The sequence below is a fragment of the Formica exsecta genome, unplaced genomic scaffold (genome assembly GCF_003651465.1).
Source record: "Formica exsecta isolate Colony F162 unplaced genomic scaffold, ASM365146v1 scaffold3, whole genome shotgun sequence".
Classification (NCBI taxonomy): domain Eukaryota; kingdom Metazoa; phylum Arthropoda; class Insecta; order Hymenoptera; family Formicidae; genus Formica; species Formica exsecta.
In genome coordinates, this window is record NW_021850256.1 from 602680 (window position 1) to 618191 (window position 15512).

General features: G+C 33.0%; 4 protein-coding genes across 9 annotated transcripts in view; 3 read left to right on the top strand and 1 right to left on the bottom strand.

The window, feature by feature from the left end:
- Nucleotides 1–1410, top strand: part of LOC115237553 (male-enhanced antigen 1) — a 2508-nt gene extending 1098 nt beyond the window's left edge. For 2 of the 3 annotated variants that reach the window (XM_029810672.1, XM_029810675.1), the window contains 2 exons: nt 1–785; nt 871–1406. The exon at nt 1–785 ends at the window's left edge or, in 1 of these variants, runs on beyond it. In XM_029810672.1, coding sequence (XP_029666532.1) covers nt 1–64 — 64 coding nt within the window. In that variant the 3' untranslated portion in view covers nt 65–785; nt 871–1406. Of the gene's footprint in view, nt 786–870 lie in introns of all 3 variants that reach the window. The other variant, XM_029810674.1, reaches the window with a different exon arrangement.
- LOC115237552 (sodium- and chloride-dependent GABA transporter 1-like) lies at nt 385–5401 on the bottom strand. 4 transcript variants are annotated; one of them, XM_029810668.1, is made up of 15 exons: nt 4901–5399; nt 4317–4666; nt 3646–3984; nt 3350–3569; nt 3156–3257; nt 2826–3003; nt 2622–2754; nt 2402–2536; nt 2211–2314; nt 1886–2010; nt 1701–1813; nt 1473–1604; nt 1108–1311; nt 840–1007; nt 385–771 (listed from the first exon to the last, which is right to left on the bottom strand). In XM_029810668.1, the coding sequence occupies exons 3-15, from the start codon at nt 3907–3909 to the stop codon at nt 670–672; spliced, it is 1980 nt and encodes a 659-aa protein (XP_029666528.1). In that variant the 5' UTR covers nt 3910–3984; nt 4317–4666; nt 4901–5399; the 3' UTR covers nt 385–669. The 4 variants fall into 4 exon arrangements, with proteins under 4 accessions (XP_029666528.1, XP_029666530.1, XP_029666529.1 ...); XM_029810670.1 differs by lacking the exon at nt 4317–4666 and having other exon boundaries at nt 3646–3967; nt 4901–5401; XM_029810669.1 differs by lacking the exon at nt 4317–4666 and having other exon boundaries at nt 4901–5397.
- A 775-nt stretch (nt 5402–6176) lies between these two features.
- Nucleotides 6177–7763, top strand: LOC115237578. The gene is made up of 4 exons (XM_029810713.1): nt 6177–6469; nt 6550–7058; nt 7133–7288; nt 7363–7763. Exons 1-4 carry the CDS (start codon nt 6309–6311, stop codon nt 7575–7577), a joined length of 1041 nt encoding a protein of 346 aa, XP_029666573.1. The 5' UTR covers nt 6177–6308; the 3' UTR covers nt 7578–7763.
- Nucleotides 7764–13882: 6119 nt separating this feature from the next.
- LOC115237530 lies at nt 13883–15500 on the top strand. The gene is made up of 4 exons (XM_029810629.1): nt 13883–14407; nt 14564–14785; nt 14892–15098; nt 15186–15500. Exons 1-4 carry the CDS (start codon nt 14257–14259, stop codon nt 15326–15328), a joined length of 723 nt encoding a protein of 240 aa, XP_029666489.1. The 5' UTR covers nt 13883–14256; the 3' UTR covers nt 15329–15500.
- The last annotated feature ends 12 nt before the right edge of the window (nt 15501–15512 follow it).

Here is a 15512-nt window from a genome sequence, read left to right on the forward strand (position 1 = left end):
GGAAGAGCAATGGAAGGAGCAACTTCTTGTTCGCATTAAACAAATGCAGAACAAAGATCCATAGAGTTTTTAAGTTGCAACATAGTCACCAGATTGCATCCATACAACATACAAAAGGTTGAAATTTTTATTATCTGCTGCACATAATGAGCAGTATATATACCTGGAATTATTCAAATAATTTATTACAATGTTAAAAGATGTGAAAACATAATCAAGCACTAGTCATACATATTTTAGCATTTAAATATTAATAAAGTGTTTGATTTTTATATTAATTAGGTTAAGGAATTTTGAATAAAGTTTAAGCATTATCTCATTAACTTATAAGATATGCAATTGCGATGTGACAGGAAAAAAAAAATCAAAATGTATTAGTCATACAAATTATAAAGAATATTATTATTTTTGCTTTTTTTGTTTGATATATTGTTCGGAAACAGTTTATAAATATATGATATAGTTGGTTAATCAATAAACATCGCTCGATATGATATCGTGCTCATAGTGTCAATGAAACATACATGATATCTTATTTTAATACTATTATAATGAAATCTGAATTTATTATTAAATCGTTTACATCCCATTGCGCTTAAATCTTTTTCTTATTAATGTTTTATAGTTCATCATATATGTAATATCCATTGAAGAAGGCACAATACGATTTTATAACTCGAACTCCGTATCGATGGCAGCAGCTTTGGCTGGATTGAGATTTTTTCGTAAGGCAGCAACATCGTCTTCTATTTTTATCAATTTCCGAAATTTCTAAAAAGAAATAAGTAAGTTACAAAGTTTCGCGAGAATAGTCTATTCTTTCGCGTAATATTATATACTTCTGAGGTAGTTCCGGATGTAACATTCCAGATGTAAATCATGTAGCCCGGAATGCACAACATCGAGGAGAGACCTGCGAGCCACCCCAACAAGTGACTCCACCATGGAAATTCGTACGTGAGATATTTCACAGGAACAAACTTGATGATATTAAAGATGAAAACGCCCTATATATATATAAAGGGTAATAAAATAATGTGTATATATACATATAAATTATATTATCCTAAATCACATCTCGTCGAGACAAATTAAAAAGAGAGTCACCACGCAAATGGCAGGCGTGGTAAACGTCCAGCATATTTTCCACCAGAAGCAGGGGTAATAGCCTATCATATCCCGTATACCATCGTAAAATCGATCCACCCCGAATGCCCACGACACTGCGATGCATTCAAAGAACATCAGGAATAGCAGACAAAATCCGCTCACGGCGTACGTATCCAGGAGTTGAAACACGTACATCCCGCCCTAAATAAAAAAGATTAACGCGTTAGATCATTGAAACGAATGACTAAATTCTTTATTCAAAAAACACAGAGTTGAATAAAATGAGATATTTATTAGAAACAACAGAGATATTTATTAGATATTACGCAGTGTACATACACACATGCCAAATATATACTTACTTCCGTAACGCACAAAAGCCCGACTAGATAGGAGATTAGGCATACGATCGCGATGAATGTTTCCTTCCGTTTTCTGAGAAACCGCGGCCATTCATCCACGGCGGCGGTGATAAAGCCCTCCATGGTGCAAAACTGGAGAATACGACTTTTTTAAATATTAACATTAATCCACGATAATTTAGTGAAATAATAAATTTCGATCCTTGGATTCAACGAATCTTACATTACCTGACTATCCAATCCTATTAGAAGGAGCATGAAGAAGAATAGACTTGACCAAATCGATGCCCCCGGTAATTGTAATACCGCCGAGGGATAAACTAAGAATGCCAGACCAGGTCCTAGTCGAAATGACGGATGTAAATTATTATTGCGTTGCCATAATATTGAAAAAGATAAAGAAGATTAATTACCAGAAGCAGCTACGTCGGCTACAGGTTTCTGTTGCTCGTGGGCCATAAAACCAACTACGGAGAATATGACTACTCCGCTAAGCAGACTGGTACAAGTATTCACTCCACATACAATGAGAGCATCTCTGTAATATATATCTCGATAAATTTATTAAATTTATATAATAGACTTCACAAAACAGACTTGGATATTCTATATATTTTATGGTAAAGTGGAAGGAAATATAGAGAAATTACACTTAACACGAGATTCAGTAGCAAGCACATATGGTAGATACAATAATTAAATTTGCTGTTTCTCACACAATAGAAAAAAAATGCTTACTTATAAACGTTATTGTTGAACTTGTTGTAACTACCAAGAGCTACCAACGCACCTAAACCGAGAGCGTAAGTGAAGAATATTTGTGTCACCGCGTCTATCCATACCTATATATGGCATAATTATGAATGTAATAATTATATTCTGATCTAGCTATATATATTAATTATAAATTAATAATATAACAATATTACCTCGGGATCACCGAGTTTTGAGAGATTCGGTGTAGCGTAATATTTCAAACCTTCCACAGCACCGGGTAGCGTCAGACCTCTCATGAGCAGCACCGCCAACAAGGCATACGGGAAGAGTGCCGTGAAATAGACGACCTATTTTACATCGCGTATGTAATTCATATAGCTTTATGTTCGAAAGCGAAGAACGAGGATTTGATTCTGCAAGACTCCGCTATACCTTGCCGGTCCATTTGACGCCTTTCCAGATGCAAAAGTAGCACATGATCCACACGACCGCGAGCGTGCCAGCTAATTCCCATCTTATACCACCCACGGCTTCGATGCCAGTTGAAATCTGCAGAGTCCGTCTCCTTTTTGCGACAGAAAATATTTATAGAAAATTATTAATTAATTGAAGTATGAAAAAAACTTAGTAACTTACTCCCAAAATTCCTTGACCGGGTCCTTCAGCAGCTCATGACTCAAATTCCCGAGAGGCGTGGCGCACGTTATGTTGTTCGGCCTGTGATCATCCTTCCAGCATGAAACGTTCAGACGTTCATCTGGCGTAATGCAGTAGCGTGTGTTCCACGAGTTGTCGCACGTTCTCCAGGGTACGTCTGCGCAAAATTTATATCAGATGTAACAATTTCTCTATTTGATTTTATTATATAATCTGACGATTAAATAATAAAATTGATTAAATAATAAATTGAGTTTTTAGAGAGAAATATCAGAGTATATCGAAATGCTTTGAATGTTGTATGCTCACCAGCTCGTAAAGAAACTAAGAAATAGAAGAGTGCCCAAGCGAGGATAATGATGTAATACACGTTAGTCCAGCAGGAAAGTACGCAAGTCGCATATCCAATGCCTGAAGAAATCAACATTGTCATTACCGTGTTCCGAAAAATGTCCTTACGATGAGACACTTATTAAAACCCTAAGAGTGCTCTGTAAAATCACCTTTAAAGATTGGAGCTATCTTAAAGACACCTAAACCACCTATCGTCAGCATCTGTCCTAAGGACAACTCCATCAGGAACATGGGTATACCAGCCAACGCGAGCGCGATGAAGTAGGGCACCATGAAAGCACCGCCGCCATTCTTATAGCAGAGGTAGGGAAATCGCCACAGGTTCCCCAAACCTATGGCTAATCCCACGACGGATAAAATAAATTCGATCTTTAAAAAAAAGATGATGCTTATCGATTAGATCCAAGTCTTGTGCGGGTATTGTTTACGTTATCCGATGTCTCACCTTGCTGCTCCAGTTTCCTCGTTCCGGTAGATCGTGGACTCTTATCTTGATGATGGAGGATTGTCGCAAACATTGTATGGCTTCAAATCGGAAGTCCGACTCTTTTTCGCCATTGGAGATAATTGGCAGTTCATTACTGGTAGGTTCGGTGAAAAGAGCCTTCAACTCCTGCACGGGATTCGCGGAACTCGTTGCCGGTTTCCGCGACAGAGGACTGGTGGATCTGTCTATCTTGGGACGGCCGGTCGATCCTCTCGAAGGCATTATTTGTTGCGATGACGAAATCGCGGGATGAGATCGGGATTGAAGGACTCACCTCATTCTATTATAACCGATCGGCTGCGAATGGAGATCAGCTTGCCAGTATGTATACTTTGTGCGTACTTCGTATTCTTTTTTTTTTTATTGAAATACTAGAATGTTTATGGCATGGTTGTTGAATCAATAAAATAGAAAAGGATATAAGAATAGCAAAGGACTAATTGATAATTGTCTTATTAGGTCCAATTAGGAAGCTTTTATAACGCGACCTTTTCGTTTTATCTAGTTACATCGGCCTTAATAAGCAGGAAGTCTTTAAAAGAACGACCGAAAGTGTTACGAGGCCCCAAAAGAATATATAGGACATGACGATAAGGCGCTATAATATATAAGTAATAGATAATATTTACGGAATCTCTCGTAATATTCATCGTGGCCATCGTCGTCATCGCGCGCACACGAGCGCGAGGTGCGCGTACAAGGTGCTATTACATATAGTAGACAAGGGTCTTGATGATGACCGATGAACGGTGAATAACGAGCCACTTCCGGGAATCATAGCGTTCGCCGAATGCGTTCTCATCGTCACAACCTTGTCCTATTTTAATATTTAACTCATGGTGCCCTGTGCACATCGGCGATATGTCGTTCGTCTTGTATCGTGTGTCCCGCGATAACAATATGCGATGAAAAAACTCCATTTTTTTTTTTACTCAATGACGAATATTTTAGATGTGTATTAAACGCGATTGCTGTTAAACTAAAACTTAATTATCAAATTAAATTTTTCAGATTAATTAGCATTTAAATACGAAGGACAATGCGACACGCGAGAGAGACGGATAATCTTATTTTTACTTAATATATTTTTTTTCATATGTATATATATATAGCTTTAAAGAAGTAATAATAGATATACATCAATTGTCAAGAGAACGATCAAAAGTGTTTTCATCATGTCATTTCTTATAGAACTCACAAACGACATACATACGTTATTGCGCGATCCAATATGCGTTTTTCCTGTAAGGATCCTTTTTTTCTACTTCTCGGTATCCTCCTCCTTAATCCTTATCCCTGTATCCTCGACATCCTGTCAAATATTGCGTTTCTTCCGCGATTCTTTCGGTGCGGAACTACTTCTGGTATCTTGAGCGCAGGGGATGTAAAATTTCTGAAGGGGAGCGAAATCACCCCTTTTGTGTCAGCCGAACGTTCAGCCGAGCGCGATTTCAAGGAAGGGCCCGCGCGGATGCAGAGATTTCTGCCGTACCCCGTCACGATATACCCCACAATGACACTCGGTCCCCCTCGAGTATGAACGCACCTATCTTTCCATTCAACAAATTAATGCCACAGTGTCACTCTATATTTAGGCTCTCTCATGCGGCATGGAGAGATCAGCCGATGTATGCGCGAATCACGCCGACTGATCGTGCGATATATATGAGATATTCTCCTTTTATTATTATTATTATTATTATTATTGTAGGGACCCTTCGATGTGATAAAATTTCATCATCTCCTTAGGTAATAATATACTTAGGGATAAAACGACATAAATATACGATCGAGATCGTAATCATCAGATATTATAAGTTGAGATGAAACGTCTCGATGTTCAAAATTTCTGAAATATAATAAAAATTCGTGCAATAAATTACATGCATTTATACATAAAAATATATAGAAAGCTCAGACAAATATAATTATTTATTTAAAAGTTTTACTTAAATTTCAAATTTATATAACGCATCTTTCGATTTATAATTCATAAACATATTTAATAATTTGAGAATTTAATATAAAAAACATTTCTCTCTGTTCTCGTTCTCAAAAAAAAAAAAAAAATTATCTTTTATAAAAATAAGTTTGACTTTGTCACAAACCCAGTATAAGTTTCATAAAAAGAATTTTAGATCGCGCACATATAATCTCACTTTAAAAAATATATCTGTGCTTTTTCTTGCTAAATAAATGAAACATAAGTATAAAAAGTTACGCATTTTTCCTTTGTATTTTCTATTTTTACACAATGTTTCTTTGTTTCTCCTGTTCTCTCTTCATATCTTTTTTTACTTTTTTTTCATAATTCTCGTTTCTCGTTAAACTTCTAAAGAAACTTACGAAAAAACAACAATTATATGTTATAAACATATGTATATAATCAATTCTAATAAATCATTCTTTCTTAAATATTCAAATCTTGTAATTAACAAAGATTAATTTTATTTAATTTTCCCTCGTGTGTTACAACCCTAACTTTACCTTAATCTAATCTAACCTAACCTAACCTAATCTGCGAGATTAATTCTTTCGATATACGCGCGGCAATTGGATTTCTAGCCCATTGTAATAATAAAAACATCATTGTCGTGAATTTCGTATATACTTTTGAGATCATGGATGAATCTGGTAATACTGATGACACTATAAAAGGAGAATCACGATGTTTCGTTTGTGACGCCGAAGTTCAGGGCCGCTTTTATGCCTTAGCTACATGCAGGACGCAAAATTCACAGACCAGAGTAATCGAGAAACTTGGAGAACTGGTCGGCGAGAGGTGATAAATTTGCATTATTAATAACCCACATGTTCTATAAAGTAACGGAATATTATAAAAAAGTCATTTTTTTCTCGCAGATACATGGTTGTAATATCCGAGGACGATGTGATCTGTCGCAGTTGCGCCATTCTCATTAACACTCTTGACAGGCTGGAAACGGAAATGCACAACATTCGCGATCATGTTTTACGATTTTTAGAACAGAAATATTCTCTGGAAGACGGGGAGCTTCGAGGTGGTGGCGATAAGCCGAAACCATGTCAGCCACCACAGATCACAAAATCTAGCTCAAAAGAGATTACCGATTACAGCTGTAAACAGAATGAGATTGACCTAGAAACAGAAGGGAGAAAGATTAGCATAGAAGAAGATAGTAAGATACAGGAAAACTCTCACTCATGGTTGCAATGTGACAAGTGCAAATATACCACACGTCTCAATTCTTTCATGATGTATCATTTGAGAGATCATGCCAAGCAGAGAGCATTCTGTGATAAATGTGGATTATGTATTTCTGAGAATCAGCAGGATATAAGACACAGTTGTACCAAGATAAATAAATCAAGAAACAAAGAAAATGAGAAAGGTATGAAGAAAAAATTATATTATTGAAATAATTATTTTTTGTAATTATTATGATCCTATCGATACATATTACAGATAATTCTGACACTATTGCCAGGAATGATTCAATGAAGACATTATTTTTGGAAAAGACATTGCAACCAACTTTACCACTTACCCAAACTACACCACCGCCACTGATAGGTTTATCAAGTTGTGATCATTTATATATTTCCAATATACTACCAGCAAGTAAGTTAGTAACAGTAGAACGATAAATTATTGTTAATAAAGGCATGTTTAATACAATATTTCTATTCTAAAAGATGATCCAACATCTTCCAAGCAGTCAATGTCCATTTTGAAGCCAGTAAATATGGTTGATATTGACATTTCAAGTAATATGACAAAAAGTTCAGAATCAAATCCTGTACAAGAAGAAGAAATAAAAACCAGAAATGAAAGCAGAAAACAGATATTGACTTTAACAGATGATGGAACTGTGGAACTGGTGGAAGTACCATGCTGGAAAGAGACATAAATGTTGAATATTAACATGACATTTCATTAATTACTAACTATGGATATTGAAATTATTTTGTTAATGATTTTTATATTTTTTCATTGTTATATTCATTGTGCAATTGTCTACAATACAACCTGAATGCAAATTCAGTATTGTAACAAATAAGAAAATTATAAAAACTCTTTAATATTATATATCAAATAATTGTATTATTTATGCACAATGTCAATTTCTTTTTTTTTTTTATTTTTTTTTTTTTTTTTTTTACATGACAAACTGTATGCAAGTATATAGGTCGATATAAAAATATTAACAATGGGATCAAGAAAAAAGACCGGCATAGCCGCTCTCAGGCTTCTCTCCGCATTTATGATGTTTGTTTTTATCGACTCGGAATTCTCTTCTAGTGACATTTAAAATATAATGTTGATCCCATTGCTATAACGCTTCCGACCAGAGAGAAGTCTGAAAAGCGAGAAGGGTCACGCCAGAGAGAGGCCACGCCGTCGTTTTTTATGAGACCGTTTTCCTAGCTAATACAGTGGCGCTAACTAGACCCACTTTAGAGCCGACTGAACTACATGACCAGATTCACTTTTTGATGCCATGGTAAAAAGACCGGTTGGTGCATATCCGTGCTAAACACATTATGAAGAAAAAATGCGGAGAAATATTATGGATTTATTAATGTACATTAAAAGCTATTATAAAGAAATTTATATAAGTATATAATTAATTATATTTTCCTATAGTTTTAACCGTGTTCTATTGTTAATATTGTGTTTTTAGCATATAAAATGTTAAGAGTGTTTTTTCTATCTTGTGGAATTCCACTCAGAATATTAATTAAAAGACCGGAAATACGAAAATAATGCTTTTCTCGGGATATTTAGTTATGTATTTATACGACATTAATTTCAAAAACGACTAAAGCTCCTTTTTTTCTATTATTGTCTTTTTCACTTTCATTTTATTTAAAAATATTAATATAAAAAATATAACTACAGTATCTCTCTTAGTCTGACTCTTCCCCTTCGACCTGTCCGGCATGGGTGACCCTACCGGTAATTTATTAACGTTTTTAAGTGAAGCAAAGTTTAATTGCTTTGAGAACGATTAAACCCAATTTACGATGAATATATATTTGATCAAAAATAGGTTTTGAGAGAATCTAATTAATATAAATAATATAAACTACATTTCCCGTTTTTTACGCTACTTTGTCTTTAAAGTACAAGATCCTTTGCCCTGATTAATCAACCAAAGGCTTACTCGAAGTATTCATTGATTAATCTAATAACCCAAATGCTCCTAAAATTCAAGACAGAGTTTATGAGTTTTATTCATTAATCGGTTTCAAAGCGATCAAACTTGCTTTACTTGAAAACGCTATATGTTACCGCCGGCATAGCTCTCAGGTTCATTAGAGTACGCAAACCTCCTCACCCGGCAAATGCCTTCGTTAAGGTGGAGATACCATCGAGGAGGAAAAATGTGTGAGGATAGGCTTTTTCCTCTTTTTCATTTCTCAGGTGAGGTATTATTTTATTTTTAATACAAAATTTAATACAAAATAATTTATTACATGGAATTACACGAAAATGTCCAAAATATGCATATAATAAAAAATGTACTACAAATTGTTAGACTAGACAAGGCTTTTTAGCGCCGATTAATTACGCAATATTTATTATTAATAATCGACATACAATTATAAAGCTTAATAAATTTTATATAATGTAAAGAGTCGCGACCAAAAGAGTCATTAATAAAGTTATTAATTATCTGTAATTGTAGAAGATAATATTTGTGCACTATAGGTGCATTTTGCGCAGACTTTTAAAGAAAAAATTCAAGACGCAAAAAAATAGACAAAGTTTCGATGTACATCAACGATTAAATTATAGAACAAATTGCGATTTAAAATTCGCGAGCAAACGCGACAAATAAATAAACCGACGATATTTGTAATATTCGATTGCGATACACGTAATTTTACAATAATCGTAACCCACACGCACGTACGCGTGCGCGATATAATCACTATCATGTTATGTAAAGATATTTCGACAGACATTTGAGATTTGTTATATAGCATCCATCGCGCGATTTATTTTTCAATACGCAATTTTATACGAATGTCGCGATCAACAATAAGATATATATTCTATATTATGGATAACTGTTTTAATAGAATAAAATGGGTCTTATAAGTTTTTAAATACCGTTATAAAAAATCGCGTTATTGCCACGTTTTATAAAAAATAACAGACCCAACGATTTTAACAAGGCTCTCCCTCCGCCGGGTGATACGCTGGTTAATATCCGACAAAGAGAAGAACGATCCTAAAGGCGGGGAACGCCCAACTTGTCTTGTTTCTACATCAGTTTCTGCAAGATCAATCCGCAAAGAAAAGTTAAGTGATCCGTTGAACGTTAGAGCCGCTGCAGGAGAGAACGAATCCCGGATCTTCCGGACTGCTCCCGATAGCAATGATTTCGGTAATGAATCAACGACAGTTCAACCATTTATCTTCATTTCGCGAGATTGAAAATTGCGCGAAAAAACATGTTCTTCCATTATTAAGAAATATATCTCTTTATTGAAAAATGAATGGATATAACAATTTTTTATGAAAATGTGGTTACGAACAACTATATTTATGGATAATAAAATACATGCATCGTTATTATAGCTAGTGTTAAATGTGCGAGTACAAATAATTCTCGGGTACCAACTGTTCGAGACGAATCGAACCCGATAACAGCAAAATTTAAAATATTTCAATTTAAATAGTTTGCAAATAAAATAAATCAACATAATTTCAAGTAATTAATTCTAAACTATTTTTTCGTAACGTTTAAATAAATTAATTTGTCGATCTTTTTTTGATATCGGGGTACCCATTCCATTTGTCTCGAAGTTTTTAAATATCCGCACATTTTACGTTATATTGATATATATAATTTCGTATATAAAGTAATATTCAAAGGAATATAAAAACCTTTTGGAATAATATACTGATTTGTGCATGTATTTTATTATATTATATAGAATAGTATATATATCCAAAAACATTAATCCAAGACTAATGTCTTAGAGTAGCGGGATGTCCAGTATCTGCAAATAGTTTCTTAAAAGAAACCAAAAACTGATGTTAATATCTGAAGAAAAAAAAATATATTTTTCTTCTAAAGAAAAGTATACTGTTTAAATTAATTTCTTAATCTGACTTTAAAGAGGCGCGTGGCGCTCATCATTGTGTTACTACCAAAACCATTACTTTCAGGAATCGCCAGGAAAACCTAGGATTAATTCCAATCCTGCAACAAAAATCCCCAATTTTCAACAAAGCACCGAACTAGACGTCGCGGATGGATCTTACAAAAATTAATAAGAAATAATTCTCCACGTTAAAGATCGTTTCGACTACTTGCCGATACGAACAAACAACTTTATTAACGTTCACCTGACGAGAGGGATAGCAATCGCGTTCAAGAACAGAAAGAACGGAAAGAAAGCGACAAAAATATGTGTTTTCGCAGTGTAATTTATAAATTTATTTGACGAATATGTGATTGCGATACGGAATTCGTAAATACATTAATCAATTAAAAATAAATTATAAAATCCGTACTAATTTACTCGCGATTCTGCAATATCGAGAACAATCGTTAAATTTCGTGAATGAGAAACTAATATTTAACCGTTAATTTAACATCGAATCTTTACACTTTTATTCGATATTTTTAATACCAAAGAATTATATATATTTATAAAATTTGTAAAGTTTGAAATATATATAAAATATATATAAAGTTTCCCCATTTTATCAACGACTCTTTGGTATGAAAACACACGGTTAAATTTATGTGTGTCAGAACATTTTTACAATACATATTTTAGAAACAAATATATATATGTTAATTGTACTAATTTCTATATATTGTTATTATACATGTTCTTTTGGTAATTTTTCCTTGTAATTTACAAAAGAATACATATTTCATATAATGTACATACAATTATAATAAATACAATTTTATATAATACAATTATAATTATGTAATTTACAAATTGATGATGCTATCACTATCAAATATATATATCCAATTTATAAAAATATTTTATAATGCAAATAATTTGATACTGAAAACATTAACATACATTTGGGCTTATACATATTTACATTATAATTACACAATATATATATATATGTATTTTTCTAACATTTTTAACATAAATATATATAACAACATATTATAATATTTTATAATATTATTGTAAATAATTTTTTTAAATTTTCCTGAAAATAAATTTAAGTTGGATATTATTATTGTAATGTTATTTCTAGTTTTTTCTTTAATATCTTAATGGTTCCTACAGCCCTAACAATCCTATTTGCTGGCTGAACCAGCAGAAATTTGAGATTTGGAGAATGTCCCTGATTTAATCACGTACTCTAACCACGTGCCCTAATCGCGCGCCCTACTCGCGTGCCCTAATCGCGTGCCCTAATCGCGTGCCCTATTCGTGTGCCGTAATCGCGTGCCCTAATCGCATACTGTATACTTCTCGCTACGCATTTTGGCCAGTATTGGCCGCCTATTTTGCGTAGCCTATATCCATTCTTCGGGCCAGTTGGACCTACCTTTCGTTGCTCCTGGCCACTTTCTGGATCGATCTCTAAACAGAGATCGAAAAAGGAGATACACACTCCTTTCATCGCCAGCTATTTATTATCGCCGGCGAATAGGCGCAAGATTTTTCTTGCACTCGTAAGGAGATAAACTCCTTCTTTTGCCGAATAATTATTGTCATCGGCAGATGAGCGTAAACATTTCACGCTCAATGACGATTGTGTGATTTTACGATCGTTCGTTAGACGACCATTTTAATATAACTTTATTTTAACTGAGACAAAGCCAAGTTATCAATCAAAATTTTGATTAAAAAATTATGATAAATTATGATAAATATATAAATTTGATTAAAATTTATATATTAATATACACGCGGTGCTAAAGACGCGAAAGCCGTCCGCGGCACGATGACGGTAGTTGGCGCGATCGCGTGTGGAAAAAGAATTTGACGGAGCGTCTCGCATCACTACTTTCCTGTTCGAGTGTTGTCGCGTGAATGATAATAAATATAATAAATATTGTAAGAAAGGAATTTGTGACGTAGCGTCTCCCATTGTTACAGTACTATTCAAGTGTCGCCGCGCGAATAATAACAAAGCCGTAACATGTAAACAATAGCACGCTAATGTTTACGTTGCCAAGGCCGCATACCATATGTTATTGATAATTCGCAGCCGAAATTATTTGCGTATTATGACGTATATATAAGCGGAATTCATAACAAAATTATACAAGTATTTTAAATTATAGATCAATTATTTAATAAACGATTAATATATCACGGAGCTTATTGTTATGTTAATTACCCACACTTGCGATTCGACTATTTTATTGCGCGTTCTCAATCCGAATCACATTTAAATCGTCAAAGGCCAAATGATAAAGCATGAGACAAGATATCTTTTTTATTACTTTAAATATCGATAGAAAAATAGTTATTATTTGTAAGGATCGTAACAAAACGATAATTCATAATTTAGATTTCTGTCATTTCGATTCTTACTTTAAAAGAGATTCTTATTTGTATTTTATCAATTTGATAATAATTTTAATGGGTTAATGAGATTTTTGCGATTAAAAGGACATTTAACACGATATAATTCTGATAATTTTTACTTATTGTTAGATATGGAAAAAAATTTTTATCTAATTTCTAGAATTGGATTTGAAAATCCGAATATTGTCGCGTTTGATGTCATTTCATTCGCAAAAATCTATTAATCAAAAATAAAATTACATCTAAAAATATATAAAATATACAGATTTTATAAAAGTTTATATATATATATATTGGGTAAGGGTGGGCGAAGAGGCTTGTTCTTCGAGTGAAAATAGCGCTAAGTAAGCGGAACATATCTATTATTATGTGTTTATTTTCAAAAAAACTTGTATTAATTATTGTTTTAATTATTTATGCTTATATAAATTTGTATATAATAGCTTTTTTAATATACATTGGTGTGCACAAATGCATCCAACTAAATTTTTATAAATTAAAAAGTTATTTAAATAATATAATTAATAATTCATTAGTTAATTATAAAAAACTAATAGAGTAAAAGAAATTTATTGTAAATATTTCCTACACATTATATCTAAAAATTAAGAAAACTATTATTAAGAAAATTTATTTTATTTCACATATGCGTATATACATAAAAATATTTCAATAATAATTTATTATCGCTGTCCGTAGTATATACTAGAATGACAAAACATCACACGCTGCTAATATAAAACATAATAAATCCATAATATTTCTCCGCAATTTTGACTCACAATTATGGATCTAGCACGGATATGCACCAACCGGTTGTTTTATCGTGGCACCGAAAAGTGAATCTGGCCATTTAGTTCCACCAGCTCTAAAATGGATCTAGCTGTCGCTACAATACCAGCTAAGAAAACGGTTTCAAGAAAAATGGCAGCGTGACCCCTCTCAGGTTTCTCTCTTCTCACTGCTACTATAAAAAATATTTTGAATGCTTGATCAAACGTACAAACTAGAGTCGGTTGATTTTCATGCAAACTATTTACTCATACAAGTACGATGACTCTTGAGGAATTTAAGTGCAATATACTAGACGTACTAGAAAATGATGACTACAGAAGTTCCCTTTTGGAGAAATTGGAGACGTTCTATCGGACCTTTCGATCAAATGTCATCGCCCAAATCGAAAAGAAAGTCCTTTACGAGAAAGGTATTGTCATTTTTTAATATATTTTTACAAAAGACAATCAGACTATCGATGAAAAAAGCTCACATTATATTATTACATTTACTTAATAATAAGTTCATAATTCATTATATAAATATGAAAATCTTAATAAAGATGAAGTCTTTTTATATTATGTAGATTGCACTAACAAGAAGTTTGTCATTGCTACAAAGATATCAGAGCTACAACAGAAGATTGATACAGCAACATCTAACATAGATGCTAGCATATTGCAAGAGAAAGTAATAGATAAGAAGATTCTCGATGTGATAAAGTTGCAAGATAATGTAAAGAATGAATTAGAAGAAGCAAAAAAGCAGAAAGATGCTTTATTTTCAGAGATAATGGATTTAGAGCTGGGTGAGCATATCTATTTGTTTGAATCAAAGTTCGTAAGTTCGATATTGTGTATGGTTCTCATCTTGAAAATCTATTCTCTTATTCTCTCTTAACTATATATTTCCAGAAATTGAAGAAAGGAGAAACAAAAAATCTCAACGGTGGGACGCCATTAAACGAGCATGTAACATTTACAAAGTAAACTTGGACATGCGTATAAGTCTCCAAGAGGAGAAAGATTGCGACTACATAAAAGTTGCTTTTTTCACACACAATAATGAAACAAAGGATAAATACTTTGTTCAATTATCATACAGTGATAACTGTTGGATAGGTATATAATATATTAAATATAAATTGAGAATGAGACACAAATGTAACCGATGTATAATACTGGTAGTTATTTGCATAATATTTTCAGTTAAACATTGTGAACCAAAATTAAAGAAGGAACATTTCAACGAGCTGAGCATTGAACAAGACTCCTTTGGACATTCCAAAGTAGTGGACATTACCTTGTTCTTGTACGAGATACGAAGTATATTTCTAAAATATTACATATAAAAACTAGAAAAAATCATAAAACAATAAACACAATTAATTAATTATAAGAATTCATGGAAAGCGTATTTTATACAAAACAATATATCTTTTTTGTTCTATTCCTCCTTGTAGTATGGCTGTTATCATTAAAAGTTCAAATATTTGTTTAAATATTTATTCAATTATATGAATATCTCAGCATTAC

What these genes read in the sequence shown, in the direction of transcription:
- LOC115237552 (XM_029810670.1), bottom strand. Translation starts at nt 3,909, where the DNA reads ATGCCTTCGAGAGGATCGACCGGCCGTCCCAAGATAGACAGATCCACC. An exon ending in CTTAGTTTCTTTACGAGCTG is followed by an intron (nt 3,004 to 3,155) that starts GTGAGCATACAA and finishes AATTTTGCGCAG; the next exon opens with ACGTACCCTGGAGAACGTGC. An exon ending in GCGTCAAATGGACCGGCAAG is followed by an intron (nt 2,537 to 2,621) that starts GTATAGCGGAGT and finishes GATGTAAAATAG; the next exon opens with GTCGTCTATTTCACGGCACT.
- LOC115237530 (XM_029810629.1), top strand. Translation starts at nt 14,257, where the DNA reads ATGACTCTTGAGGAATTTAAGTGCAATATACTAGACGTACTAGAAAAT. An exon ending in GATAATGGATTTAGAGCTGG is followed by an intron (nt 14,786 to 14,891) that starts GTGAGCATATCT and finishes ATATATTTCCAG; the next exon opens with AAATTGAAGAAAGGAGAAAC. An exon ending in CAGTGATAACTGTTGGATAG is followed by an intron (nt 15,099 to 15,185) that starts GTATATAATATA and finishes TAATATTTTCAG; the next exon opens with TTAAACATTGTGAACCAAAA.
- LOC115237578 (XM_029810713.1), top strand. Translation starts at nt 6,309, where the DNA reads ATGGATGAATCTGGTAATACTGATGACACTATAAAAGGAGAATCACGA. An exon ending in AAACAAAGAAAATGAGAAAG is followed by an intron (nt 7,059 to 7,132) that starts GTATGAAGAAAA and finishes TACATATTACAG; the next exon opens with ATAATTCTGACACTATTGCC. An exon ending in TTCCAATATACTACCAGCAA is followed by an intron (nt 7,289 to 7,362) that starts GTAAGTTAGTAA and finishes CTATTCTAAAAG; the next exon opens with ATGATCCAACATCTTCCAAG.